Consider the following 27,186-nt stretch of genomic DNA (forward strand, 5'->3'; position numbering starts at 1 on the left):
CATGCCATTTGCTCTAGCAATCTCGTTTCCAAGAATGTATCCCAGATCAAGGATTTATGAACTCGGGTGTTCACTATATACAAAAGTGTGCAATTGGAAATGACCCCAGTGTCCAGCTCCAGGAGGACAGTTGAATACATTTCAGCACAAGCCTGTTGTGACTTAGCTGCTGCGCTATTTTTGGAGTTTTCCTATTTGTTTTCATCTCCCTTTCCATGGCGGCAGGTACACCTGTGTGTCCACTCTCACTCAGCACAGAATGGTGACCAAAGAAATCCAAGTTGGCTGAAACCAGATTGCAATTGTCGCTAATGATGTAGGTCCAGTTACATTTAGAAATGGAGAAACAGCCTCAGAAGGAACAGTTCGTGCTGCCAGAGAAGTGGTCCCGGGAAGGAACGAGAGCCCTGTGGTCAGCCACCCACCCTCCTCCAGGAAGCCCTCTTAGACTTCCCCCAGGACTCTACTAACTCCACGATTACCCCTACCTCAGGCTTGGCTGACACATGGCCCAGGGCCTGACACATAGTGGGTCCTCAACAAATGTCTCCCAAGTGGGTCCCAATTCCCCCATTGCTGGTTCAGGGCCTGACGTGTAGTGGCCTCACTTCTCTCGACACTAGGTCATCTACAGGGATCTAAGATGCTTAGAACTCATTAAAACAACCAGACAAAAGCAGGCTCTCCTAAACTTCTTTGAAAATAAACAAAATAATAGAATAGAATAGAATAACATTCTAATGAATTAAAGGATACGTATTTACCTTCTAACACTACTTAGAATTTATATCAATTTTTCATTTAGAATGAGCTAATTAACTGAGGTGATGGCCAATTTATCTGTTGTGGTTTTAATCAATTATCTATTTTGCAAACACTAATTTTAGCCCATTTTCAAAAAGAAATGCTTATGTGCTGCATACATTCTTACCTCCTCAAGGTAACTGTTGAAGTTCTGGAGAAAATATTTCCAATTTATATACGGGGTGAGATGAATTATTAGTTTCCTCAAAAAATAATGACACTGGGTATCTGTTAGTTTGTAACAGAAATCCTTAAGAACTTGTCCAAAATCCGAGGCCTTTACAAACCCAGTGTCCTCTTTATCCAGTGCAGAAAATGCCTACAATTAAAAAAAAAAAAGGCAGATGTTACTGTCAAGTGAATTTCAAAAATATTTTTTTTAAGTATTGCTTTTCTGAATGCAAATGAAATCAAGTGAACGTGAGTCCCCTGCAGATTCTAAATTACTAAATAAACGCACAAGGACTGAAGACAGACAGGTAGGATGTGCACCCCGTCTTGAGCGTTGACGTGTCGTTGAGGAAACTCGCCTTAGTCCCTCCTCTTTGGATACAAAGACGAAGAGGTGTGAAAGAGGAGCCCCGGTCCTCGCAGGTCCCGAGGAGGCTCCGAGGCACGAGGGCACTTGCCCGAGGTCTCTGCATCATTAAATTCTAGCTCCCCAGTGACTCACCTGTGAGTGAGAAGCTCAGGTGCTACCCCACTGCGTCCAGGTGTGGGGCAGGGGTCTCACGATAGGAGTCTGACGTGGGAAGCGGCCAGGAGGAGGAGTGAGGGACTGCCCCATCCCACCCACACCCCAGGGCATGAACACCGAGGCTCTGTCCTTTACGGTGGGGGAGACCCCCCTGCCCGCGCCTGTGCAGAGGGGCTGGGGCAGCCGGCGCCAGCCCAGCAGTAAAGCAGTCAAACCGAAGTGCAAACATTTGCTATAAAAAGAAAGCACATTTTTTCCCATCTGTTGAAACAAAACCATTCATTTCTATTGCACTAGAAAATCCGTATCAAGGGGTAAGTTAAGATCTTAGTTTTTTAAGAAAGAATTTAACGTGCTTGCAGACCCAAGCCCAAATTCCCTTGCGGTTAATTCTCACTCAGGACTAACTGGGCACACCCCACCCGTCCACAAGGTGTTATACAGGTAACCAAGTTAACCTTAATACTGTCTGGCTTCAAGCTTTCATGTAGCCTGTGTAGATATGACACAGCCAGGTACAGTGGAAAACCTCTGGCTGCACAGCCAGGTGGTAGACTCAACCCTGGCTGTGTCGCCCACCATAAACCCTTAACCTCTCTGAGCTTAACTTCATCGGTATGAAAAGAGGGACAACAGAACTCGTGTTGGTCCAAGTTTTACTATGGCAACCTGAAGACGCACCTGTCCAGGTACCCGGCGCACAGTGGATCTCGGCATATGTTCAGGAGAATGGCGGTCAACATGAAGGGAGCTGACCAAGCATTCTGTTCCGAGGGCGTTAGAAGGTGCTGCGGTGCCGCAAGGCTCAGTGGACCTAAGGGCTGAGCTGGGGTCCGGCTCGCTGTGGCCACGGGACCTGCACTTCCCTGGGGCTGTGTGGCTTCCCCGCGTGTCAATCCAGCCTGACAAGCCACGGGGTGGGTGGAAGAATCAAATATGCCAAGGCTAGGGATCTATAAAGCTCTACATAAATATAAGGTATTGCTGTGTCACTTCAGAAACAAGACGCTGCACTGAGACGTGTCTCCAGTGACACAAGGAGCTGCACCATGTGTCCGGTACCCTTTCTGACAGCCATCCTCAGACATCGTCATTCCCTCCTCGCCCCGCTGCCCCAAATGCCCTCCCCCTCCAGGCCACCTGCCAGTCTCTTGGCCAGAGAATCTCACTCTCTTGCTTAAAACCTCGTCTCCTAAGGAGTATTTCTCAGAAATGAGAACCGTGGTTCCTCCCACAGGTTCCATGGACCTCAGTCTGAGAAACATCGCGATAGATGTGACGTGATGCCACCCTAAACTGGAACGGGGCAGAGCCAGCCTGCAAAGGGATGTATTTGGCCCGCAGGGTGCTTTTGACAAATCTGAAGCACGTGCTGACATTTAGAAGTCAGGAGGCTTCACAGCTTCTCAGGAGAAATACAAAGATCTAGCAGAGCGGGGACCATTTTTCAGCTCAGCAGCAGTCGGCAGGGGCTGGGGAGCAGCTGCGCTCTACACAGGGCTGTGCCTCTGGCCTGCTGTGGCCGCGGCCTGGCCCCTTCATCACTTTTGTACTTCTGGTCCCTGTGCCCATCCGAGTTTGCAGTCCTCACGCGGTGACCACTGGGCCAGGACAACCTGGTGTCGAAAGGGGTACAGATGGTCTTTCTAGATGGCCCGCAATGCGTTCATACTAATTTTTCTTTGATCTTTAGATAGTCATTAAAATAAAGACACAGATATGCTAAATCCTCACAGAGAATTCCTGCATGCAAACAATGTCTGCTGTCGGGAGGAAGGCCACGCTCGCCGGCATTCCAGAACGTTCACGAGCTGGCTGGGCTGCCCTGCCTTTCTCCTTGTCTCCCACTGAACCTTGGACTGCAGGGCCCAGCTTGCCTCCCGGTGCTGAGAGGACGCAGGCCTTCAGCGAGGTGGGCCTCGGTGTCAGCGTGGGGCTGAGGGTCTGCATGTGGCAGACACAGAGGCAACCCTGCTGGGACTGTGCTGTCTGGACAGCACGCGTCCAGCATCACCTGGGAGGCCCTGCGTTCACCGTCTCATTAGGCTGCAAGGCCTGTCCTCTGCACACAGCATCTCTCTTCCCATGGCTGCTGCAGGGGGAACTCATGTGGGGACCCGCAAAGGGGACCAGCACTCGGTGGGGAGCGCAGCCCGAGCACTGTCTTCCGAGGATGGGCCCCGCAGTGCCATGCCCATGTACACCGGGTCTCGGCACGCCCCCCCCGGGGTCACACAGACGTCAGCCTAAATGTCAGTGTACTCGGGGGACCCCGTTCTTACACCCCCTGCTCTGGGCTCCCAGTCACGGTGAGGCTTTGTGCCACCGCCTGGCCCCGGCCAACATCTTCAAGGCCACCTGGCGTCACTCATTCCCCACTGGCCCGGGCTCCCCTGAGGCCTCTGTCCTCTGCCCTCTGCCCAGAACCCCTTGCCCTCACTGCAGACCCAGCCTTTGCTAAACACCGAGCACTTTCGTCTCACAGAACACATGCTGGGCACGCTCACGGTAGCTTTGTACAGAGCAAAAGCGGATACACATTTGCTCCAGTGAACAATCTGTTCTCGACCAACCATCGAGTTCTGATGCCCCAAGGAGAGTGGCGAGAGGTGGAGGGGCCCAGGATGAGGGGCAGGGCTGAGAGCTGGTTTTAGGAATTGGCGTGAACCCCAGAACTTCAGTTTCCACAGTAAAAAGCATGTGCTTTCTCTCATACCGTTGACAAAGCCGGACTGGAGGAGGGAACGACCCCCTGTATGTTCTTCAGAACCTCCTCTGGACTTAGGGTCGCAAAATTGATCGGCACGCTCTCCTCTTTCTCTTGTGGCTTTTGTCGGCTTGCTATTCTCCACTGCTCTCAAGAAGTCGAGGTAATTGATGGAATTACCATGCCAGCTGATTCCCCAACTTGTCCCAAAAGAAAGAAAACAATATATTAATTTAAAAAACCATCACTTATTCATTCAACAAACACTTGCTGAGCACAGAACAGTGTGGAGAACATGAATAATGTTGAGACACGATTCCCTGGCCTGTAGGTGCACGCACACCAGTCAGCTATGCTATTAGACGAGCACACACGAAGACTGCAGTCTAAGGGCACAGGGGAAGGGCTATGACAGGAGAGAGCGTGGGGCCACTGCTGGCTGGGGGGGCCACAGACTGTCCTGCCCTGAAGCTCTGAGACTTGAAGGCTGGACGGTGGGCTCGTGGGCTTGAAGAGCAGAGGATGGAGGAGGAGGCCTGGCTGAGGAATCTGGCCCCGTGGCGGAGTCAGATGAAGGTGCTTCGGCAGGGACGCGACATGTGCAGAGTCGGATCCTGGGGAAATACATGTGATGGTGATGGCAGAGCTGGTCTGGGGGCAGGACTGTGGGGTCGGGGTGGGGGGGGCCTGCGCTGCGGAATGGGAATCTGACAATAAGGGAAGTACAATAAAGACAGTGAAAAGGAAAAGAGGAACTGAGTAAAATAGATGCTAAATCCTTTTTCAAGAATGGTTGAAATTATGCTGTCAAGCTGAAAGCACTCAAAACATATTTTTACAAAACCTACATCGTTTAGTATTTTCTCAGTTAGAAATTCCATCTGGGTGTGTGTCTCTGTGTCTCAACAAGGACATCCACGCAGAAAAAGAGCACTCCGACACAGAAGAAAATACCTTTACCTTCTACAAGAATACATCGCGAGAGCAAATCCATGTTTCGTGAGAATATAGAGCATATTTATGAACCATGTAAAATAACTCAAAATAAAGCTTAATTGCATTCAAAGTTCACATCTCTGTAGCTTAGATTCCCTGAGGATTGCTGGCACCTTGACCCCTGAACTTTCTTTCAGCAGGATGGAGCGGGTGTCAAAGAACAGCTTGGAACGTCGGGAAGCCGGAGAGGAAAGTTTCCAGCGACTCGGGTATCTGCTCCTAGAGAGAACAAGCCAAGGGTTGTGCTTCTCCAGCCCACAGCTGCAGAGCTGCCATCCACAGGCCCCGCGTTGCTGGCTTACACGACAGAGACACGGAGGAAAAGGATAATCAACTCTATTTCATCAGCAGGATAAATTGCCAACTTGGTATTAAAATTTAGTAATAAAATCAAATGCATATGCTAATCTCAGTATTATTTAGAAAAGTCTATTTTGGATCTAGGAAAGAACAATCTACATATAATTACAAATAACAGAGATGTTTATCATCAAGAGGTCTTTGAGAAGAAACAAGCGGCTGAGCGACGGATCCTTATTAAGGTTTTGATTCGTAAAAAAGTTGATCACCCCACTGACAGGTGGACTACAGAAATTCCACAGCCCTTGTGTTGTTGCTTATAAAAGTATCAAGCCTAACTACGCTTTAACAAGACTCTCTTGTAATCATTTAGTTAATTATTTATCTGGTGCTATTTTTCCATGGTTTATTCACTGAATGCATTTGAATTCTTGTTCAGCTGGAAATAGATTTAGTGAGAGGAGACCATGTTTAAGGAAGAAAAGAACATACAGGCATTTGAGGATGAAACGGTCCTCTTTCCCCTATACACACATTCACACACACACACTTAACACACACTCACACACTCGTACACTTGCACACACTCACACATACACATACGCACACACAGACAACGCTGTCCTTCAAAGCTTTACGGGAAAATGATTTTCTCCCTAGGAGTCTATGTTCAGGCGAGCTCACAATGTGTGTGAAGGAAAATAAAAAATAGTGTCAGACAAAGAACTGAGAAAATTTATTTCCTGTTCCCCCACTTTCTTAGGAAATTACTCCAGGAAGTACTCCAGCAAAATAAGAATGTAAATTAATAAATAAAAAGATGTGGGATATAAGAAACAGGGGATCCAGCCCTGGAGAATAGTGGGAACAGCCCAGGACACTCTTGGGTGACAGACCTGGAATGGGCGAGTGGGGAGCGAGGCTCTAGGATGGAGGACAGCAGGAGAAAAATGGAGAGAACAGAAAGTGGTGCAGAATTCCGGGGAAAGCTGAAGGTTGACAATGTTGAACTTCACCCGAGCCCCGTGTTCAGAAAACAGCAATGGTTAAAGAGATCACCCTACTCTCTATGTCCTTGGAAGCAGCTTACAGTGAAGAACCGCCTTTCCCCAAATGGCTTAGAAAAGATGCATGGGTACCCCCAGGTTTGCCTACAAAAAGGTGGACACAGAGGCCCAGGGATAGTGCCACTGAGAAGCAAGCTAATTTTCATTCATTACCCGGACACTGAATATTATGAATTATGAATATGTACATAGTCATAATTATGAAATGCCGTTTAATGGTTTTTGAGTTTTATAATCAAGCAATGAACCAAGCAGAGAGGACCTGGTTGTGGCTGTAGGACATTTAAAAGTTAAATTTAACTAGCTCTTCCAAAGAAAAACTGTAGCTGACAAAAGCTGGGACATGGAGAGGGAAAGTGATAGGAAGGGGGGGAGCTCTGACACTTGGAAGTGTCCCTTTCATCTTCACAATAAGAAAGAAGCTGAACAAACTGAAAACCAATGGTTTTTCTTGGTCCCATCAGAAAATTGAGGTCACAGGGCAAAACGTCACCCCAAAATCTGGAGAGATGGGTGAACATAGAGAATTACAGCCAAGATCTGCTCTTCCTGGAGCAAAGGCCTTTGAAGCTGGTAGGAACACTTAAGTGGTAACTTGAGCAATGGTGGAGGCTGTGTGTGGACTAGTGTGAGGCTGAGAAACCCCTGGGGGCCCAGTCTTAGGGACCCCCTACTTTCATGGGCTTTACCGTCAAGAACCCCACTAGGTTATCACAGTGGAAATCTGAAGATGGTCTCCTCTTGGCTCTGGCCGGGGAAGGGGAATAATAATCCTTAGGAAATATGCCCAGAGGCTTCGGCATGATAATTTTCCAAGGGAAAAGAATTTACCAGAGCCTTAGCCCATCTGGGGGAAAGGCAGAGAGCCAACTCCAGCACACTCTAGACTTCCTGTCTCATCTGAGGGAGAAAAAAAAGCTAAGAAACATCTCTGAAGGTTGCAGCCCAGGGACTCAAGTCCACTGAAAGACTGAGATTTCATCATAAGAGTACAGAATCTTTCCCCTCCCTCATACCTTACCACCACATCAAGCCAGCTCCAGCATAACAACAGTGGGTTACAAAGGAAAGAGCTGCAAACACAGACTCTATTTAAGGAGGAGTTCCTAGGGAAGCCTAAGGAAACAGGAGGGACAAAAACAAGGACACTCTAGGAAATCTAAGCCCTTGGCACTGACAGCTACAGCAGCACTAAACACAGCCCACCTCCTGCCCGAATTAACATACAACCTCACGTGAAACGCTTGCTTACCTCAGTTCCTATTACCCAGTGTGTCATGTCTAGCTTTCAACAACAATACAGCTGCAAGGCATGCTAAAAGGCAAGAAGAAACACAGTCTGAAGAGACAGCAAAGCAAGCATGGGAACCAGTCTCAGACATGATGTAGTTTGGAATTATCAGACAGGGAATTTAAAATGACCAACTATGATTAAATTGTAAAGGAGTCCAATGGCAAAAGTGGACAACACATACAACAAATGGCTGATGTAAGCAGGGATGGGTACTCCTTCTTAGGAATCAAAGGGAATCCTGGAAATGAAAAACAGTGTAACAGAAATGAAGAATGCGTTTTAACGGGCTCATCAGTAGACTGGACATGGTTGAGGAAAAAATCAGTGAGCTTGAAGTATGTCAGTAAGAAAATTCCTGAATTGAAATGCAAAGAGAAAAAAAGAGTGGAAAAAAAAAACCCCAGAGCAGAACATCCAAGAACTGTGGGACAGTTTCAAAAGTGGAACATACTCATAATTGGAATACCAGAAGGAGAAAAAGAAAGAATCAGAAAAAAACATTTGAGGTAATAACGGCCGAGAATTTTCCAAAATTAATAATAGACACAAGGCACATTTCCAGGAAGCTCAGAGAACACCACGCAGAAAAATACCCAAAACTACACCCACTTATATCATACTCAAACTGCTGAAAACCAAAGACAAAGAGAAAATCTTGAAAGAAGCCAGAGAGGGGGGAAAGCATCTACAGAGGAAAAAAGATAAGAATTCCATGGGGCTTCTCATCAGAAATCATGCAAGCAAGAAGAGAGTGGACTGAAATAGTTAGAGTGTGGAAAGGAAAAAATCACCAACCTAGAATTCTATAACCCGTGAAATTATCCTTCAAAAGTGAAGGAGAAATAAGTACCTTCTCCGACAAACAATCACCGAGGGAGTTCATCACCACAGCCACCCTGCCCTTCAAAACATGCTAGAACACATTCTTCTGAGAGAAGGAAAATCAGACGGGTCAGAAACGTGGACCTACCTAAAGGAAGAAAGAGCATAAGAGAAGGAATAAATGAAGGTAAAATAATATCTTTTATTCTTCTTATTCTTAGTTGATCTAACAGATCATTGTTCAAAGTAACAACAATGTATTGGGTGACTACAGCAAATGGAAAAGTGACATGAGTAAGAGCAATGTTACAGGGGACAGGAGAGAGGATTCAGGAACACTTAGTTTGTAATAAGGCGCCTGCACCTCCCGTGAAGTAGTAATGTGTTATTTGACAGTGGACTTAGGCTAGTTGTTCATGTGCACTGCAAACCCTAGAGCAACCGCTAACATTTTTTAAAGGGAGGGGAGGGGTGCTAGTATCCTCACCTCACAAAGAGAGGAACATAAGACCCATGCACTTAGTCATACAACTTCCAGCCAGCACAGCTAAGGGACACCGCAAGTCAGAAACTGCATACAAAAGCAGTCCGAGGAGGACCAATCAACTCTGAGTTATTTGGGTTTAAAATTATAAGAGGATAGGACTTGCAGTTAAAGTGGCTTGAACGCACATAACTAGCTCCATTCCTTCTAAAGTGACAGAAGAAGGCGTTTTTAAAAGGTGTCAGACAGTGGTTCTTGGGATGCTCTAGTCCAGCAGCATCAGCATCACCCAGGGCCTCGTTGGAAATGCAGATTCCCAGGGATGCTAAGTCAGAGAGCCCGAGGGAGGGGCCCAGCAAGCCGAGTTTCTGATGCTCGCTGGAGTTTGCAGAACACCAGCAGAAAACACGAAGGATGGAGAGAAAGTGGAAGAAGACAACAGCTGTTGGGAATTTGATGGATGAGAGAGAACAGACGCGTCAGATTCAAGAAATCTCCTGGAACCAACAGAAGGAACATCTAGGGGATAATCTGTTCTTTGCCTCTTCCAGCTTCCGGTGGCCGCTGGCGATCCTTGGCTTGTGGCCACATCGCTCCAATTTCTCCCTCTGTGGTCACTTCTGGGTGAAATCTCTCCCTGACTCCCTCTTATAAGGACACTTGTGATCACACTGGGCCCACCCATATAACCCAGGATCACCTCCCCTTCTCAAGTTCCTTAACTTAATCACATCCATAAAGTCCCTTTCCATATAAGGTGACGTTCACAGGTTCCAGGAATTAGGACTTAAATATCTTTGGGGGCGTTATTCGGTTTATCATGCTGACTGTTGAAACTTCCAGCCTTCTGTTCCCAGTCAGCTCCCAGAGTGCTGGCAGCAGGAGACCAACAAGTCTTCTCTGGTTGGGTTGCCAGGTTTAGAAAAACAAAGAAACAAACAGAAGCCTAGAAGGATACTCAATTAAATTAGAATTTCAGATAAACAAAAATAATTTTGAGTATAAATATGTACCAAATATCGCATGGCACACACTTACACTAAAAAAAATATTGTTTATCTGGAATTCAAATTTAAATGGGCACTCTATGTCTTATCCGGCAACCCTAATCCCTGGGAAATCTGACCAACCCAAAAGAAAAGTTTTAAAGATTCTGACATTGGGAGTCTTCCAAGGAAACTACCTGCCAGATTACCCTGCCAAAGCGGTTCAAACTGAAGTTGACTAGCTCTCCCCATCTGCGCAGAACTTTTAATCTATCTCTTAGTAGCTCATTCTTAATAGGAGCATATTTTTGAGGAAAATGTCTAACATGGAAGAGAGCAGAAAAAAGCAACACTGAGGAGAGACTTCTCAAGTGAAGAAAACTTTAAAAAAATCTATTCTTAATATCTTCAGAGACATGAACTAGTATATCCATGAAACAAGAACAGGACGCTATAGAAAAGGAATATTCTGAGAATAAAAACAAGTTCTGGCAATTTAACATACGATAAGTATGATTAGCAGAGACAAAAATCTCAAAAGAAGGGTTGCGAACTAAAACTGAGGAGGTCTCCCAGAAGGTGGAGTAAGAAGAAAAAGAGATGGAGGATGGGGAAGGTTTAAAATATAAGGAGACACTCTGGTTGGCTCACTAATCAGTAACAACAGGAGGCTCAGAAAGAAACAAACAGGAGAGGAACTCTTTAATGAAGTAAATCAAGAAAATTTCTGAGAGTTGAAGAACCTGAAAAGGGACGTCCAAGAAGACGAAGCTGACAGATCAGCTGAGGTGTCTGAACATACTGGAAAGAGACTTCACAAGCTGGGGTGAGTTGGGGGTTTAATTAGTGATAAGAACTACAAGGAAACTGAGCAAACAGAAAAAAATTATTATTAACTCCAGGGCAAACAGCACGTTCTACGGGAAAAGAAAAGTGATCAGCTAGTCACAGTAATAGAAAGCCTGAATATTGAACTACACCAAACTGCGACACAGCAATATGGGGGGACAACGGGGTAAGTTTGCGTGTGTCTCCACGGGGTGGTGGAGGCTGCGGGGTGAGGTGGTTGGTGGTTATGTGATGGGTGAAAAAGAGTTAAATCTGCATCTTCCTGGTAGGAAGTTGATAGACACTGCCTAGAAGTGAAAAATCAAGAAGTAGCTGTATAAGTTTGTCACTTAGAAGTACTGAGTTAAGTACCAAAAGATATGAATTAAAGCACTGGAAGTTATTGACTCTGGGCAGGAGATGGGGAAGATGGCAGGGCAGGGGGCTGCTGTTTTTAATAAGCCTTGCAGGACGACTTGACTCCTGCCCAAGTGCATGAATAACGTGGGTGAAATGAAAATAACGTTAAAAAAGGATGTTAATGCTGCTGAGACGCACCAGGAAAAGCTATGGATTTGTCAAGTCGCTTTCTTTTTGCTTTGAGTTGACTCAAACCCATTAGAACGTAGCCCAGCCAGAGGAGTATTTGAAGATTCATTCTTTTTTTTTTTTTTTTAAATGGAGGTCACATTGGTTTATAGTACTATATAAGTTTTATGAGGACAACATTACAGTTCTACTTCTGTACACAGATAGAGACTGAGTTTTTGGTGGCATGGAGGTTATTTCAATGCCAAAAGGCTGTTTGAGTGGACGGGAAAAGAAGAAATTCACGAAAGCAATGCGACACCCTGATTTTCAGTGCTGTTAGAAACGTATTGCCTCATCATAGAAAACCTGGTGAGAAGATCGGCCAGCTCCTCTGCCTTCAGAGAACAGCCGCACTCCTGCAGCGACTTCTGCATCTTGCATAAGGATATGTAGCCAGTTTTGGATTTATCTAGTTTGGTGAGTGCTTTGCTGATATCTTTTTTTTTTTTTTTTTTTTTTTGCGGTACGCGGGTCTCTTGCTGCCGTGGCCTCTCCCGCCGTGGAGCACAGGCTCCGGACGCACAGGCCCAGCGGCCATGGCTCACAGGCCCAGGCGCTCCGCGGCATGTGGGATCCTCCCAGACCAGGGCACGAACCCGCGTCCCCTGCATCAGCAGGCGGACTCCCAACCACTGCGCCACCAGAGAAGCCCCTTTGCTGATATCTTGATAGTGGTCCTTAAGCTTATCCCTGAAAGAGAATGCATTTGAGACACACACTAAAACCGGGAAAACAAATCATTTCTTTAAAGCAAGAGTTCCATGATCATTCTAATGTGATGAGTTGATGCTTCATCTGACAACGAATTTTGAAGATGCTTTGCAGCCTTGATGTAACATTTACATTGAAAGGTATTCTGGAAAAAAATAATAAGCATTTTTATCATTACCATTTTATTATTATTATCATTAGCAAAACTATGTTAGAGAAATTACAACCTTGTCTTTTTACTAGAATGGGTACTTTAAAAATGGAGCCAAACACTTAAAAATACAGTGATCTTACAGACACGGGACATACACCTCCATCCTCTTGCTGCAGACTCGCTGAGCACCTATCACGTGCCAGGTACTGCTCTAGGTGTCAGGATACACCTAGTGACTGAGAGAGGCCTCCCTAGAAGAATTTACATTCTCCCCGGGGCAAGGCCAACGATAAACAGGGGACAACAGTGCCCTGCACAGCGGGTCAGGGGTTAGCTGAGCACCCACAGGCGGGGCTGAGAATGCCCATGGTAGGGGGCGCTGCAATTCCCAGTAGGGGGTGCAGGGGGACCTCACTGGGGAAGGTGACACTTGAGCAGAGATGGCAGGGAGGTCACGGACCCAGTGGGGATTTACCCCTGGAAGACCTCTCTGGGCCCAGGGACAGCCAGCGCCAAGGCCCTGAGGCAGGAATGCAGGAGCAGGAGCCAAGGAGGGCAGAGAGTCTAGTCAGTGAGTGCTGACGGGGGCGGGGGTCCAGGTCCTTTGTTCTTAAGAAGCACAGCCTATAATTTGTGTGTCTGAGCTGGGAAACCAGAAGCTGTGCTGTCTTCATGTACCTTCTCCCATTTATTTTTCTCAACAGCCCTACAAGGGAGGAGGGTAATTATCATCCCCGTTTTATAGGAAGAAGACAGTGCCGGCCTGTGCGGCGTCCGGGCTCAGCCAGCTCTCCCCTGCTGGGACAGAGACAGCGTCCAACTGTAACTCCTGATCGTGTTCGAGGGCTGATTTTCTTAGGAATGTGTTCGAGTTTCTGATTCAGTCTTTCAGGAAAATTCTTCCCAGACTTAAAAAAAATTATTGATAAGGGAATAAAAAAGTGTGGACATTTTTAGGAATAAACCGTCTTACACCTGACCTACAGGGGGTGGGTTATATTCCATAAACTCGCTCATCCAGGTCCCAGGAAGCTCGTCCTACCACACTGAGCACTGTGTCCGTCTGACTTGAGCTCGGCTGTGAGGTTCCTACTCAGGGAAAAGGAGATGCCAGAAACTCCAAACACGAACTCTTTGCTGGTAACTGTCTACCACCTCCGATGTGTATTTGTGGATACATGTCCACAAACTGTCCCTTGAGTGCCTGGAAGAAATAATCCATAGCAACAGAGAAGTCAGAAATCAGAAGAGGGGAAGCGGAGGGAATACTTGGGGGGAGAGGGAGGCTTGGACCCTGAAACTACGTGGGTCACCGTCTCCCTCCCCTGCTGGCCTCCGGGTCCGAGCTGGCTGGTGTGAGTCTTTGAGAAGCTGATACAAATGAGCTGCAGTAACTGTCCGGGGAATGTATCCCAAGGGCAGCAACACCCTGGATTCCCTCACAGGTGTACTTTGAATTCCGTCCCATCCTACAACATGATTACTCGTGATCACAACTATTATATTCCACTTAATCCTTCAAAATGAAAGTAAATGAAGGTATAAAAAAAAAATCAAAACTTTTTTTGAGATACATATTTTTAGAAAATTGAGGCGTTCAGTATTTCTTGGACTGGTTTCCAGGCAGTAATTATTTCCCTCGCAGGGTAAATATGTGCTCAGAATAAGTGAGGATTCGGAGCTCTGATCACGCCACGCTGCCAGGCAGAACCCGCGTCAGCCCACACAGTGTCTGGTCCCTGGTCTGGACAACGAGACGGAAGCCCGAAGAGGGCAGTGGCACGGCCGGTGGACGGCCGCAGAGCCCCTCACACACAGCCCGGCCGGCACGCTGGAGAGGACCCTATGCAGCCCGGCTGGGTTTGCTCCTGTGTCTCGCAATTTGCATTTGAGAACAGCCGGCTGAGCTTCCACGGTTAGTTCACTATTGCTGGTCTGACTCTGGAAAATAAATAGGGGTTTAGAAAAGGATTCTTCTGAATTTTTAAAATGTATTCAGGCCATTTCAAACAAAATTAAACCTCTTAGATTTAAGAGGCAAACATAAAATTTCAGTCACTTGAATGAACACGACTCCTGTTTCTTAATCTTATCAAAGCTTCAGTATAAATGAGGAGGTTAAAAGTCCTGGAAACACTGCATCTGACAGGTTATCTGGAAGACCCACTGACACCAAAATTGAAAAGTGGGCCATCCTGAAGGGCAAAGTGACTTGACAATTTCGCAATCTGACATCTTTGAGGAAACAGAAGCCGGTCATGAATTTTTACGCATTGGGCTTGATTTCTTTGGTAAGAGAGCGTGATGGTGGGAGGGGACCGGGTGAGTGTGAATCAGTTTTCGGAGCTTGATGATCTGAAACGCTTCGTCCAGTGGCACGTAGTTCTCCCAGCTACAGATCCACGATCGCACAATAAACAGAAACAAGAAGAGAAAGACCATGCGGACGATGCTGAGGATGTGAGATCCCTCCCAGAGCCTCGTTACTCACAAGTGGCAGGAGAGAGGGAAGGGGAGACACGTGTGGGTAATGAGGCCAGCCCTGTCTGGGAAAGATAAATTCCACTTTTTCGTTACTTTTATGGCATATTTGATATTTATACCAATCTTGCGCATATTTTTACTTGAAATTTCACCAACTCCATTCTCTGCCTTCGGGCTTTATAACTCAGTAACTTAGACATAATTCAGGGGTGTGCTCAACCTGCCCTTCTCTTAACCCATTCAGCCATTACATTTCGTCCCTGTGTCCTTGGAGTGCTGCTTTCCTCTGGGGATTCGTTAGTAACAGCTCATTCACTCATTCAGAGATGATGGGGACAGAGAGGTGAAGTGACAGACAGGAGATGGACAGACACACAGATGAGAGTGTCAGGGAGGTAAGCCTCTGGAGCAGGGAGCAGGGTCCCAGGCCTGGGGAGTGCTGGTGGGCGGCCACCCAGGACCGAGACTGATTGAGAAAGTCTGTCCCATCCCTTTAGGGTCACATCAAATGCGGCAAAATTTTCTCCTATGTTCCTTTTTTTTTTGAGGCATAATTGACATATAACATATTAGTTTCAGGTATACAACATAATGATTTGATATCTGGATACACTGTAGGATGTATAGTTACCGTCCATCACCATCCGTAGGATGAGAACTTTTAAGATTTACCTTCTTAGCGCCTTTCAAATACGCAGTACAGTATTCCTAACGATAGTCACCTTGCTGTGCATCACATCCCCAGGACCTATTTCTATCACAACGGAAGTTGTGCTTTTTGACCCACTTCACCCACTTCGGCACCCCACGCTACCCTCACCTCTGGCAACTGCCAATCTGTTTTCTGTATCTATGAGCTTGGGTTTTTTTTTTTTAAAGATTCCACATGTAAGTGAGATCATATGGTTTTTGTCTTTCTTTGTCTGACTTATTTCACTTGGCATAATGCCCTCAAGGTCCAGCTGTGTTATCACAAATGGCCATATTTCATTCTTTTTTATGGCCGAATAATATTCCATTGTATATGTATGTACCACATTTTCTTTATCCATTGTTTTAGAATTTTAAAATATGGCATTAGTGACTAGTTTCATTAGTGACTACTTTTAAACTCTGAAAGGAATCACGTGCAGTCCCACCATCCAAATACAACACGATACCTTCTGTACAGCATCTTGTGGACAGGCACGTACATTTGGTGTAGCTCCAATCATGGTATACAGACTGTTTATTTATTTTGGCTACACCACGGGACACTCGGGATCTTAGTTCCCCAACCAGGGATCGAATCCGAGCCCCCTGCAGTGGAAGCATGGAGTCCTAACCACTGGACCGGCAGGGAAGTCCCTATACAGACTGTTTAAAACTTCACTGCCAATTAGCCTTCTATCACAGACATTCCCACAGTGTCCGAGGCGATGGTTGAAACTGGCATACACCACCTCATATTCCTTGGGGCCACGCTCTGTAAGCCAGGCCCTCATCTGGGATTGATTTTCTTTTTTTTTTGCCGTACGCGGGCCTCTCACTGCTGTGGCCCCTCCCACCGCAGAGCACAGTCTCCGGACGCGCAGGCCCAGCGGCCACGGCCCACGGGCCCAGTCGCTCCGCGGCATGCGGGATCCTCCAGGACCGGGGTACGAACCCGTGTCCCCTGCATTGGCAGGCGGACCCTCAACCACTGCGCCACCAGGGAAGCCGACAGGTGTCCTTTTGTTGCTGCTGTTGAAAACACACTGCAAGTCATACCTTCCACCTGCTAAACTGCTGGCCTCTTCCGCATTATTTCTTTGGGATAAAGTCCCCAAAGTTGAACTGCTGAGTTAAAGAATGTGTCTGTTCCTTCATTCATTTGCTGGACAAATACTCCCTGGGTGCCTACTAGGCGTCAAGCACTGTTCTGAACCGGGTAGAGACAGCATGTCCTCGTGGAACCTGCATTCTAGTTGTCCAGAGGAGGGGCCAGGGGCTTAGGTTAGTAAACACCTCAAAGGTTCAGTTCTCAAGGGTGACCTGAGAGTGTGACTGGGTAGGGTGGCGTAGGCTTATAGCTCTTTAACTCCTTTGTAGCTTTGTGACTTAGCGCCGATTTCTAGAATCTACAGCAGTGAACGAGTATTACAATTTCACGGCAGCTTCGCCAGCACCGGGAGGTACCACTTCAGGACAAACAGTGCTGCAAGGGTCAACGAGGAATGGACGCCGGCCCCCGGGCCGTGTGCTCACAGACTCACCCGGCCGGCACGGCCCTCTCCGTGCTCTGCTCCTTCATCTCTTCTTGCACCTGCTGTGGCTTCGTGAAATGACCCATGAAGTTGAAATAATCCTCTGCGTAGGGCTGATGAATAGCCGCTGAATAGTTAACCCCCAATTTCTGTAAAACTTCTTGGTAAGTAATGTGCCCTCTTCCCTCGGTGTCGTACTTTTAAAGACAAACAAACAAAACTCACCAGTGCGAGGTGCTCAGGGCTTTAACACTGTCTGCACTCCGTCTGCCTGGCTCCTCACACCCCGTGTGCTCTGCGGGCCTGCAGCACCGGCCTCCCCGGGGGTCAGGAACGCAGGATCCTGAGCCTCACCCCAGACCTGAGCTGGACCTGCTCGTAACAACACCCTCAGGCGATCCACAGGCTCATCAATCAACAGGAAGGTCTCCTCACACAAGGGGATCTTGGACCACCCCAAGAGAGCAACCGGATTCATCCTCTGCCATTCTGTTAGAAATACGACTGTGACCACGGAAAATTAAAACCAACCCTTCCTTAATCCAACGGTCTTTTATTGAGCACCTACATGTAAGAGGAACTATGCTAAGGTTCAGAAGAAAATCCGTCAAAAAGCGTATTCAGGGGCTTCCCTCGTGGTGCGGTGGTTGGGAGTCCACCTGCCGATGCAGGGGACACGGGTTCGTATCCCGGTCCGGGAGGATTCCACATGCCGCGGAGCGGCTGGGCCCATGAGCCATGGCTGCTAAGCCTGCGCGTCTGGAGCCTGTGCTCCGCAACGGGAGAGGCCATGGCGGTGACAGGCCCGCGTACCGCAAAAAAAAAAAAAATGCATATTCAATCTTAAAACTCAAATAAATGAATGCCACTTGATTCCAATTCCCCATTTTCTCTTTGAAGAGATGCCAATTACACACAACCAATGAGAGAGACTAGTAAGGAAAACAAGATAAGAATTATGTTATGTACCTTTTATGTCATTTTCTATTATTGGAGTTTTTCTAAATTGTAATTCATTTTAAAAAAGGCATAATGGAGGGTTTTTATCTCCCAACATCATTCAAATAGAATAGAATTACTTCAATAAAAATTTTTAAGGCAAATTGCCAATTTTCTTTAAAGAAAAGAAGCATTTATTTTCACGGAAAGATCTCGGTCCCCCTCTAACCGATAAAAATGGCATTTCCGGCGGTGCTTTTCCCAGATGAACTCAGCGTTCCGAGGGCTGAGGCGGTATTTGCACAATGTCTGGGGCTTCACGCTGCATCCGGCTGCTGTCGGTGCCTGAGGGACGGAGCCAGGCGCCCTGGGCTCTCCTGTGTGAAGCAGGGCCCCCTCTGCTCTCCGCCACCGGCCAGATGCTGCAGGACCACACGCTGGCCGCCGCCCCAGCACTGGGTCCCCTGCGACCCTCCCAACTGAGTAACGATGAGGAGAACGGATTTATTTACTTGACTTTCCTGTCCTCAAGGGCTGGGGTGCTGGGTGGAGGACGAGGGGTGAGAAGTTCCCGAGGCCCCCCTGCCCACCCCTCCCCCTGCGGCCCCCCTGGGCCTCACGTCTCACCTCCGCCTGCCTCCCAGCATCCAGGCCTGCTTTCATCAGGGACTCCGTCCTAGAAGGTGAGGAGAGTCCCCTCCTGCGATGGAGGGGCAGGGAGGGCAGCGATGTCTGAGACGCCAGCTCACCGGCCTCGAGTCGCCGGCCAGGTCCCGCCACCCACCCGGGCTCGGTTTCCTCGCCTGGCCTGCAGCACGGAGGGGTAGGGCACTCTGAGACCTGCTGGCTGGAATCATGCCCCCAGTGCCGTCGTTGTTACTAAGGGTTTGGGAAGCCCTCCCAGACCTTTCCAGGCGTCCGTTATTAGTACGACCTTAGTGCCTGCAACCCCCAAAAGTACCATTCTACCTTTATTCAGTGAATTTTCCTTCTAAAACAAAACAAAGCGACCCACCCACCAGAGGAAGCCCGAGGCTTGTAGTGGCTTTATGTGTCAGGCGGCACGAAGGGCCAGTGCCTCTAGCAAGTGGCTTCTCCTACTGCTGGTGACGGGACAGCTGCAGGAAGGAGAGTCTAGTTCTCCATCAGTGCACCTGGGAAGGGGAGGGTTGCCATTTCTTGAGCTCCTAGGGCGATCCCAGGGCCGTGGGTCTTTCCCTGAGCTGCATCAGGCCTGTGACCAGCCTGATGCCACCAGAGTGCTGCTGTGATGCAACTCTATAAAGACACCCCTAGAAGAAAGCTCCCCAAGGGGGCTCCCCACCCCTACAGGGGGCTCCTGAGAGAACGTGCACAGACCACCCGCCTGACAAGCAAGGCCTGGCCAGCAGGGCGCCTCTTCTGGGACCTCTCTCTCGTCCTGAGGCAAAGGCACTGTGTCTCTGCCTCCCCTGGATCCCTGTAGCCTGTGGTGAGGACCTGGGAGCGGGGTGAGCGCGGGTGGAGGCTGGGACCAGGGCCTGGTGTTTGCCGCTGCCATTCGCCACCCAAAGGCTCAACCACATCCCACCTCTGCTTCCCCCGCTTCAGTCCAGGTCTTCCCTCCCTGCTTGACGGTGGGTTTCTCGAGGAGAGACCATGCCTCGTTTATCCTGATGGGCGAACCCACAGTTCCCAGCAACATGCCTCGCAAAACTTCCTTATCGATACCTGGCTGCTGAGCAATGAACGTGAAGGGCACGTGTCCCTAAGGAAGGCCTGCCATCCCCGCGGGCAACGCTCACGAGATTCCCAACAACAAATTCTCAGTCGTGACACTTGAACTGAATGGAAAGACACTTCTTAATTACTTCATTAATAAAGATCATAAACATTCTATTCACATCTCCAAGGAACAGAAGACCAGATTGCACAACTGCAACTAAAATATTGTTATGAATGTGAATAATAAGAGAGTTGATTCAGCTTACATAACCTCACCCCTCATCATATAATCCTTTGTGTCACATTAAAAAAAATCAACTTGCCTGTAAAGGTTGAATTTTAAAAGGGTTCGGCAACAGATGTGCCAAGAAAAATGTGCACATAAACAGAGGACCCATAAAAACTCGCATTTGCATATGGCAATGGCCACTAATTTATGACATAATCAGATTACTCTGCCCATCTATTGTACACACAGCAATTTGGTTGTACACATGATCTGAATATGTTCACATCGATTGCTGTGCTGTGAAAGTCTTACCCTTTCATGCTCAGTTTAGCACTTGATTCTTACATAAATGACAGAAGAATCTTCCAGCACCATTGACCCCAGATTTAGAGGGTCTGGTGCAAGCCCTACTGACGACCCAGGCCTGCAGCAGAGGGAGACGTGGCCCTCACGCAGCTTGGATAGAGGGATTCTCTCGGGGACCATCTGTGAGGGTGGTCCGATGGCTCAGAGAGCTGCCCTTCAGAGCACACAATGTCCAGCTGCCCAAGGGGGCAGTGCCAATGGCACATTCAGCCAGTCCTGGTGGAGCCACAGATGAGACACCATGGGCTCCATCCCCATCCAGGGCCACAATCCCGCCCTTACGCTCTCCAATAAGTGGCGGTCTGGCCTTGGATGAAGCCACGCCAGAGATGGGAAACCCGCTCCTTCAGGGACTGCCCAGTGGAGTTCTAGACGACGTTAGTCACGAAGGCGTCCTTTATGCGGAGCTAAGGGCCTGTCCATCTAGTCCCTCCACGTGCAGCTCTTCTAACTCATCCCCGACCATCACGTCCCATTCGATCCTCTCTTTTCTGAACTGTTCCTTCAACCTTTTCAAATCCGTTCCCACCCAGAGGCTCTCCTGGTCCAGGTGTTCCACCAGCAAGGCACAGGGTAGGTTCTCTCTAGACACTGCGTTGGTTGAGGCAACAGAGATGACCCAGCTTCACGTTAACCGAGAGTCATATGTCTTCCCGTGGGCCGATGCACATGACACAGGGACTTTTTAATAGTCTTTGCCTTTGCCTAATACTAACATACAATTACCTACCCAAACAAGAAATGTGCATAAGTTGGGCATTAATTATCTCCCGAACATTCTGCCAGGTCCGCGTGATCAGCTGGTTGCACACAACCGGCATCTATACGCAAGTTTCCCAGGCTGCTGCTGTCCTAACTGAGTCGTCTGTGCATTTTTATAATACACTGGCTTCATAGTTTTTCAGCAAAGTTGGTTTTAGATCTAAAATAGTGGAGTTCTACCCAATGAAACGAGGCTACAGAAGGGGCTCAGGACACTGAGCGCCCCCGAAGGGCGTGTCCCCCAGGGCTCTGTGCCCTGGTCCTGGGGTGCCCTGTGCCCGGCAGGCGCTGGGTCTCAGGCTCTTCTGATGGAAGCGGCATCCTTCCTCTTCCATCCCAGGGACCTCCCACTCCCCCGGCTCTGGGCGTCTCTGCTCCCTAGGACCCCCTTTCCCCACCTCTGGCTAATGACTGTTTCTTAAGACTCAACTCAGGCATCGCACCTCCTGGGGGTCTCTCTCTGAACACCCACAGCCCGGGCTGCCCAGCCTCTCCCTCCTGGCACGCAGCTGCTGTCTTCCCGGCCGAGTCACGAGCAACCTGAGGGTGGAGGCTTCCTTCATCTCTGGAACCCCAGAATACAGCACAGGGCTTGCAACTTAGAAAGTTTCAAGAAAATCCTGCTCAACGATTGCTCTGATGAATGAATGCATGATGGATGCACTTTCATCTTGTAATTTATTCTCTGCAGTCTCTCCAAAACCAGACGCATTGCTCCTGAAATCTCGTGCTAAAAGATCCTGCCTGGCTTCAGTTACCAGGTTTCCTTTCACAGCGGCCTCCTTCAGCCTTGACAGTTGTGTACCTTTAACCCTCAGTGAGCCAGGCTCGCTTAACATGCACGTGCTCCCCACTCTGTCCGCCCCTGTGCAGTTAGCTGGGGCCACGGCCCGGCCCTGGGCCACGGGCTGTGGGCAGAAGTGTGTCCTTCTGGGCCAAAGCCTGCCGAAGCCCGTGTGCGGTCCTGTGCTCTGCAGGTCCCGGGGGACCCTGCTGAGGGACGAGGCCACAACTGGAAGCCAGATCCCGAGTCACCACTTGGAAGAGAACCGTCCAGAAGAGCCGCTAGACATGCTAGACTTCGTGTGAATAAGAACTAAGCATGCGTGTGCCAGGTCACTGAGATGTGGGAGTTAATGCACTAATTTACTTCCAGCGTAAACAAGACCTGCCAGGCTAACCCGGAGCTCTGAAAGCGTGCGCTTCACAGGTGCTTCGTCAATGTCACGTGAACAATGGATGCCGACAATTTCTTGTCTATATTCTCCCTATTCTCTAATTCTGTGTTTTCGAAAGAGCTGAACGTTATGTTCCTACTCACTTCCAGCTACCCAGTTTTGGCGGGGGCTTTCCTCGTCTCACTAGCAGACCCCGGGAGCTGGCAGAGTGTCACGTTGGCCCCAGCTGCTCCCTGCCTTGCCGGCGGTCCCTGTCACTCCCGCCAGGTGGGAGAATGCCTCTCCCCCTGTACGGGCGACTGCAGGAGGCTCCTGGTGCCTGCGCAGCCTGGCGCGGGCCACCACCTTGCCGCCTAGCCCTCCTGCTTCGTAAGGCAGGCGGGGGCTTGGAGGGAGTGGACCAGGGTGAGTCAGGGTCAGCAAACGCTGAGCCACTGAGAGGAGCAGGCCAGGAGGTGGAATGAGGGTGAGGACGGCTAACCGAGATCATGGAAACGCCTAGAAAATGGATGAAAAAAACCACAGCGCCAAGTCTATCCTCCCTGCTGAGTGGGGTGTGGCTGCTTTCTGGCTGTTGTCTTTTCTTTTCCTTTATGCTTCTCTGGATTTTCTGAGTGTTCTAAAATGAGTGTGCATTAATATTGTAATCAGAAAATAATCTCAAATCTATATGATCGTTTTGCTACTAATTTTTATGCTTATCTACGCCAGGTACCCTCTTAATATCATTTGGTCCCCATTGCCATCCCACTGGAGAGATTACTGAAGCTCAGAGAAGGTGAGCCACTGGCCCAAGGTCACACAGCTCAGTCCGGGCGCCATGGGTCAGGGTGCAGGCCCCCTCAGAGTATAGCCCCTCAGCTGTGGGTTCACTTCCTAAATCTCTCTCACACCTGTCACTTCCGTCCCAGTCCTCCAGGCACCACCCAGGGAAGACAGCCCTGAATTCACCTCTGTGCCTCCCTCCCCGTCTCTGGCAATTCATCCTCCTCCCCGTGGCCAGAGTGATCTTTCTGGAACGTGGGCCTGCCTCCCTCTTTCCCCACTAAACACTTGGCCTTCAGGATGGGGTCCCCACCTCGCCCTGCCCTTCACGATGTGGCCCCACTAAACACTTGGCCTTCAGGATGGGGTCCCCACCTTGTCCTGCCCTTCATGATGTGGTTCAGCTGATGTGCAGCCTCCCCTTCTGCCTGGCCACCCAGGTGACCCCGCAGCCCTGGAATGTGACACACCCTTTGCCCTTTGGCTGGACGTTCATCTGGTGGCTCTCGACCCCCTGCTTGCCCTTTGCACATCTTCCCAGCTGCCCCCCGGCTGCGCCCAGGGAGCTGTGCCCTTGGAGGTGGGAAGAGGGCAGGGCCAGGCTGTTCCCAGGGGACCTGCTGTCATGGCTCCGTAGCTCCGGCTCCGCACAGCGGTCGAGGTTCCCGCAAATTCCGAGACAGCATCAGGAGTGGAGGCAATTTCCTGGTCTCCAAATAATACCGCCTCCCCTTTGCCCTGCAGTCGCTGGTGGGGAGCAGCTCCCTTATCTCTGTGTAACCTCCCCCGCTTGCTCTTCCAGCCCGGGGCGCAGCAGCCTCCCGGCCTCTGAGTAACAGCGCAATCCCCCTGCAGACTTCTGCTACCCCCAGCCTCCCGTGCAGGGGTGCAGCCGTCAAGGGATTCTGGCCAAAAGAATTTGGGCAAAGTGACAGCCATGTTTCCAGGCCTGGTCCTTACAAAGCGGACCAGAGGGTCCTCTGTGCTCTGTTCCCTTCTCTGCTGGCAGACACATAAGATCCAGGGGTGGTGGGACTCCTGGTCCCTGAATGACTGTGAACACAGCTCCCCAACACCCACACTACATTTTGACATCATTATGGGGCAAGCCCCTGGGATGCTGGCCTTGTTTGTTACCGCAGCCAGCCTACCCTGATCCATACACCACTTGAGCTAACTCAGCAGGGCAGAGTGAGGCACAGAGAAGTTAAGTAACTTGACAGGGGCCACACAGCTATGAGGGGTGGAGGCATGTCTGGCTGCAGAGCTCTCAACCACTCACCATCCACGGCAAACAGCCGGCTAAACAAAAGTAGATGAAATTCTCATCTCAAACAGTTTTCAGCACAGGGTAGATATTTGTGTATTTAATCATGTTAATACGTGTATAAAGAAACTTTAGCCAAAAGCAACAGTGAGTGTCTCCCTCCCATGAACATGGAACCTTGCTCTGTCCCCCATCGGGAAGAGGGCTAAGCGTGCTCTCCTTCCTCACGGGGACACCTGACTCCTACACCCCTCATTCTTGCAGCTCGCCCCATCCCTCCCTGATGGAGACCACAGTCTCCCGAGGCCCACACCCCACCAACCCCTTTTCTGAACGGCTTCCTGACTGTTCTTCCTAAAGCATGGCTTGACCCACATCACATTTTGTTGTTTCCGAATGACTCATTAATACTCTGCCAGAAAGGGAGGACTGCGGCCAGGTGACCAGCCTCGCCTTTCCTTCCTCAGCCTGGAGCCCAGGCACTGCTTGGAGAATGCCTCACCCGTCCTCCTGGCCCGTGGGTCAGGCAGCCCTCCTTCCCCATCTGGACCTTTGGAACAATTTCAGCTTCTCTCCCACCATGACAGCCTCCTGCTCTTCCACGGTCCCCAGCACCCCTACTTTTGTCTCCCTTTCTGCTCGACATGTCCCTCCTCTGGCATTTATAACAGGCGACTCTGCACCCTGGTATTGGGGTGAATGCTTCCTGCCCCGACAGCTCCCCGAGCATCAGGACCACACAGTCACCTCCACATCATCCACAGGTCTACATGGTGAGAGCTCCACGCATTTGGCCGCTGCACCCCATCTTCTGATTACTCAGATGGACCCACTCATCTAGTCCCTCAAAAGAGAAAACGGGTAGGGAGACCAAATTGTCCCTGAGTTGGAACTGACCTAAAACGAAACGAAACAAAACAAAAAAGAAACCAAGGATTTTGTAAGAACTTCAAGTTGCTTTTCTAAATGAGACACAAAACAGCCTAATTCTAAACTCGGCCAACATTGCAGCTTTCCCCTTTGAACAGATGAAAAGCTGAAATACTACATGGACTGCTCCATGGGCTTGCCTCTGAGAGGACATGCAATATTGGGGTACGATCCTGCGGGGATGCAAGTGGCAGCTAACATATAATGAAGAAGGAAGTAATTCAAAGACAGAGCTGGAACTTGGAAATGGACCGCATTGTTAGTGCACCTTGAAACTTAAACATCTACACAGGGAATGTTGTAACTGGGGGCCTGGTTCAAAAACAGCTAAACCTAAAGCACATTTTGAAAAATGTAGTCAACATTAGGTACAATTTTCAGTTTAAGACACTCTTGGGAAACCACTCCAAGTTACCAAAACTTTGGTGATTTTCTTCCAGCAAATTACTGATCTATAAAACAGCTGTGCAACATTGATTTCCATCTTTAGGTGATGGGGAGAGACCGCTTTTCCCTTTACCCATTGCAGATCTGTCTGCTGAGCTACTTGTATTAAGTCTTTGGGGAGGGACTTAGTTCTCTGAAACAGTAAAAGGATGTGGTTGAACTCCCGGTTCCTTGGAAATGCAAGACTCTCAAGTCTAGTATTTAATACTGGTGACAAGTGTTTACCTGGCTCCCCATGTTCCTGAAGGCCAGCCTGTTGGCCAAGGCTTCTTTCTACGGGGGAACAGGACAGATACAACCGCAGGAAAACCATTCCTGGTCCCACCTGACCCCTGAGGAGTGACGAAAGCCTGGTGCTAAATTTGGCCATCCGGAATGAAAAGCCAGTCTTCAGATATCACTCACCTCATCCAAAGCTTCTCACATTCTCTGGGTGTGAGGGGAATATCAAAGCCGTACAGCGCGTTCTTTACATCCCGTCGTCGAAGAATGCCGTTGCCCTCATTGTCGGTTTCGATAAAATTCTACAATATTCCAAGGCGGCATTTAGTAACATGCATAATTGCTCAGACAGTATACAAGCTTTTCAATAGTCAGTATCTGGAACAAGCTAAGACATTTTTCTCCCATTCCTCCTGCTTAAAAACCTTTTAATCTATGTTCTAGATACCCTCCCCATTCCTCTAAAGAAGGTGATCGAGCAAAACACGAGCAAGTGTTAACACCTAGGAGGGGCTTATTTCTGGGTAATGAGTGGTCTCAGGTGTGTGGCTTGGATTCTTCTCTGACCAACAACTTGGGATCAAACACTGTTAGAAATAAGAGTCAACCAGAGCCTGGGAAATGAGGCGTAGCCCACACTGCTGAGGTTATCACAACTTGGGATCAAACACTGTTAGAGAAAAGAGTCAAGCAGAGCCTGGGGAGTGAGGCGCAGCCCACACTGCTGAGGTCATCATCTCCACGATGCAGCGAAGTTGGCTGCCCGGCTGTCTGTCAGAGGGGAAATGAGGGACGTGAGACTCTGGTTGTTGTGACGAGATGGTATGGTACCATTTTAATATCCCCGAGGGGTGCAAAAGGCATCTGGGGATTTGTCACCACAGACTAGAAGAGCAGGTAGCACAGGGCGTTCCACTCTGTCTTAAATTGTTTCCGAACAATAGCTCATTCGCTCCTCCTTCTAATACACTGTGAGGGAGACACAGTGGGTCCATCTCCCAAGTCCTCTGCGAGCATCATACCTAATGGTGAAACCACGAAACATTCCCTGTAAGATCAGGAACCAGGCAAGAATATCTCTATCGCCCTCTATCCATCATTGTACTGGAGGTGCCCGCCAGTGTAGCTAGGCAAGTTAAAATTGTTAAAAGATGTAAAAACAGGGCAGGGAGAAATACAATTGTCATTTATTCACAAATGACATGACTGTATATATAAGAATATGAG

General features: G+C 48.9%; 1 protein-coding gene across 1 annotated transcript in view; it reads right to left on the reverse strand.

The window, feature by feature from the left end:
- Positions 1-27,186, reverse strand: part of EFCAB6 (EF-hand calcium binding domain 6) — a gene marked incomplete at its 3' end in the record, with an annotated part of 172,103 nt that overhangs the window by 37,754 nt on the left and 107,163 nt on the right. Inside the window, 7 exon segments of the mRNA XM_082850474.1 lie at positions 932-1,123; positions 4,218-4,331; positions 4,333-4,408; positions 11,883-12,294; positions 12,788-12,870; positions 17,160-17,348; positions 26,143-26,261. Coding sequence (XP_082706600.1) covers positions 932-1,123; positions 4,218-4,331; positions 4,333-4,408; positions 11,883-12,294; positions 12,788-12,870; positions 17,160-17,348; positions 26,143-26,261 — 1,185 coding nt within the window.

Source organism: Leucopleurus acutus (assembly GCF_964270905.1).
Source record: "Leucopleurus acutus genome assembly, chromosome: 11".
Lineage (NCBI taxonomy): Eukaryota > Metazoa > Chordata > Mammalia > Artiodactyla > Delphinidae > Leucopleurus > Leucopleurus acutus.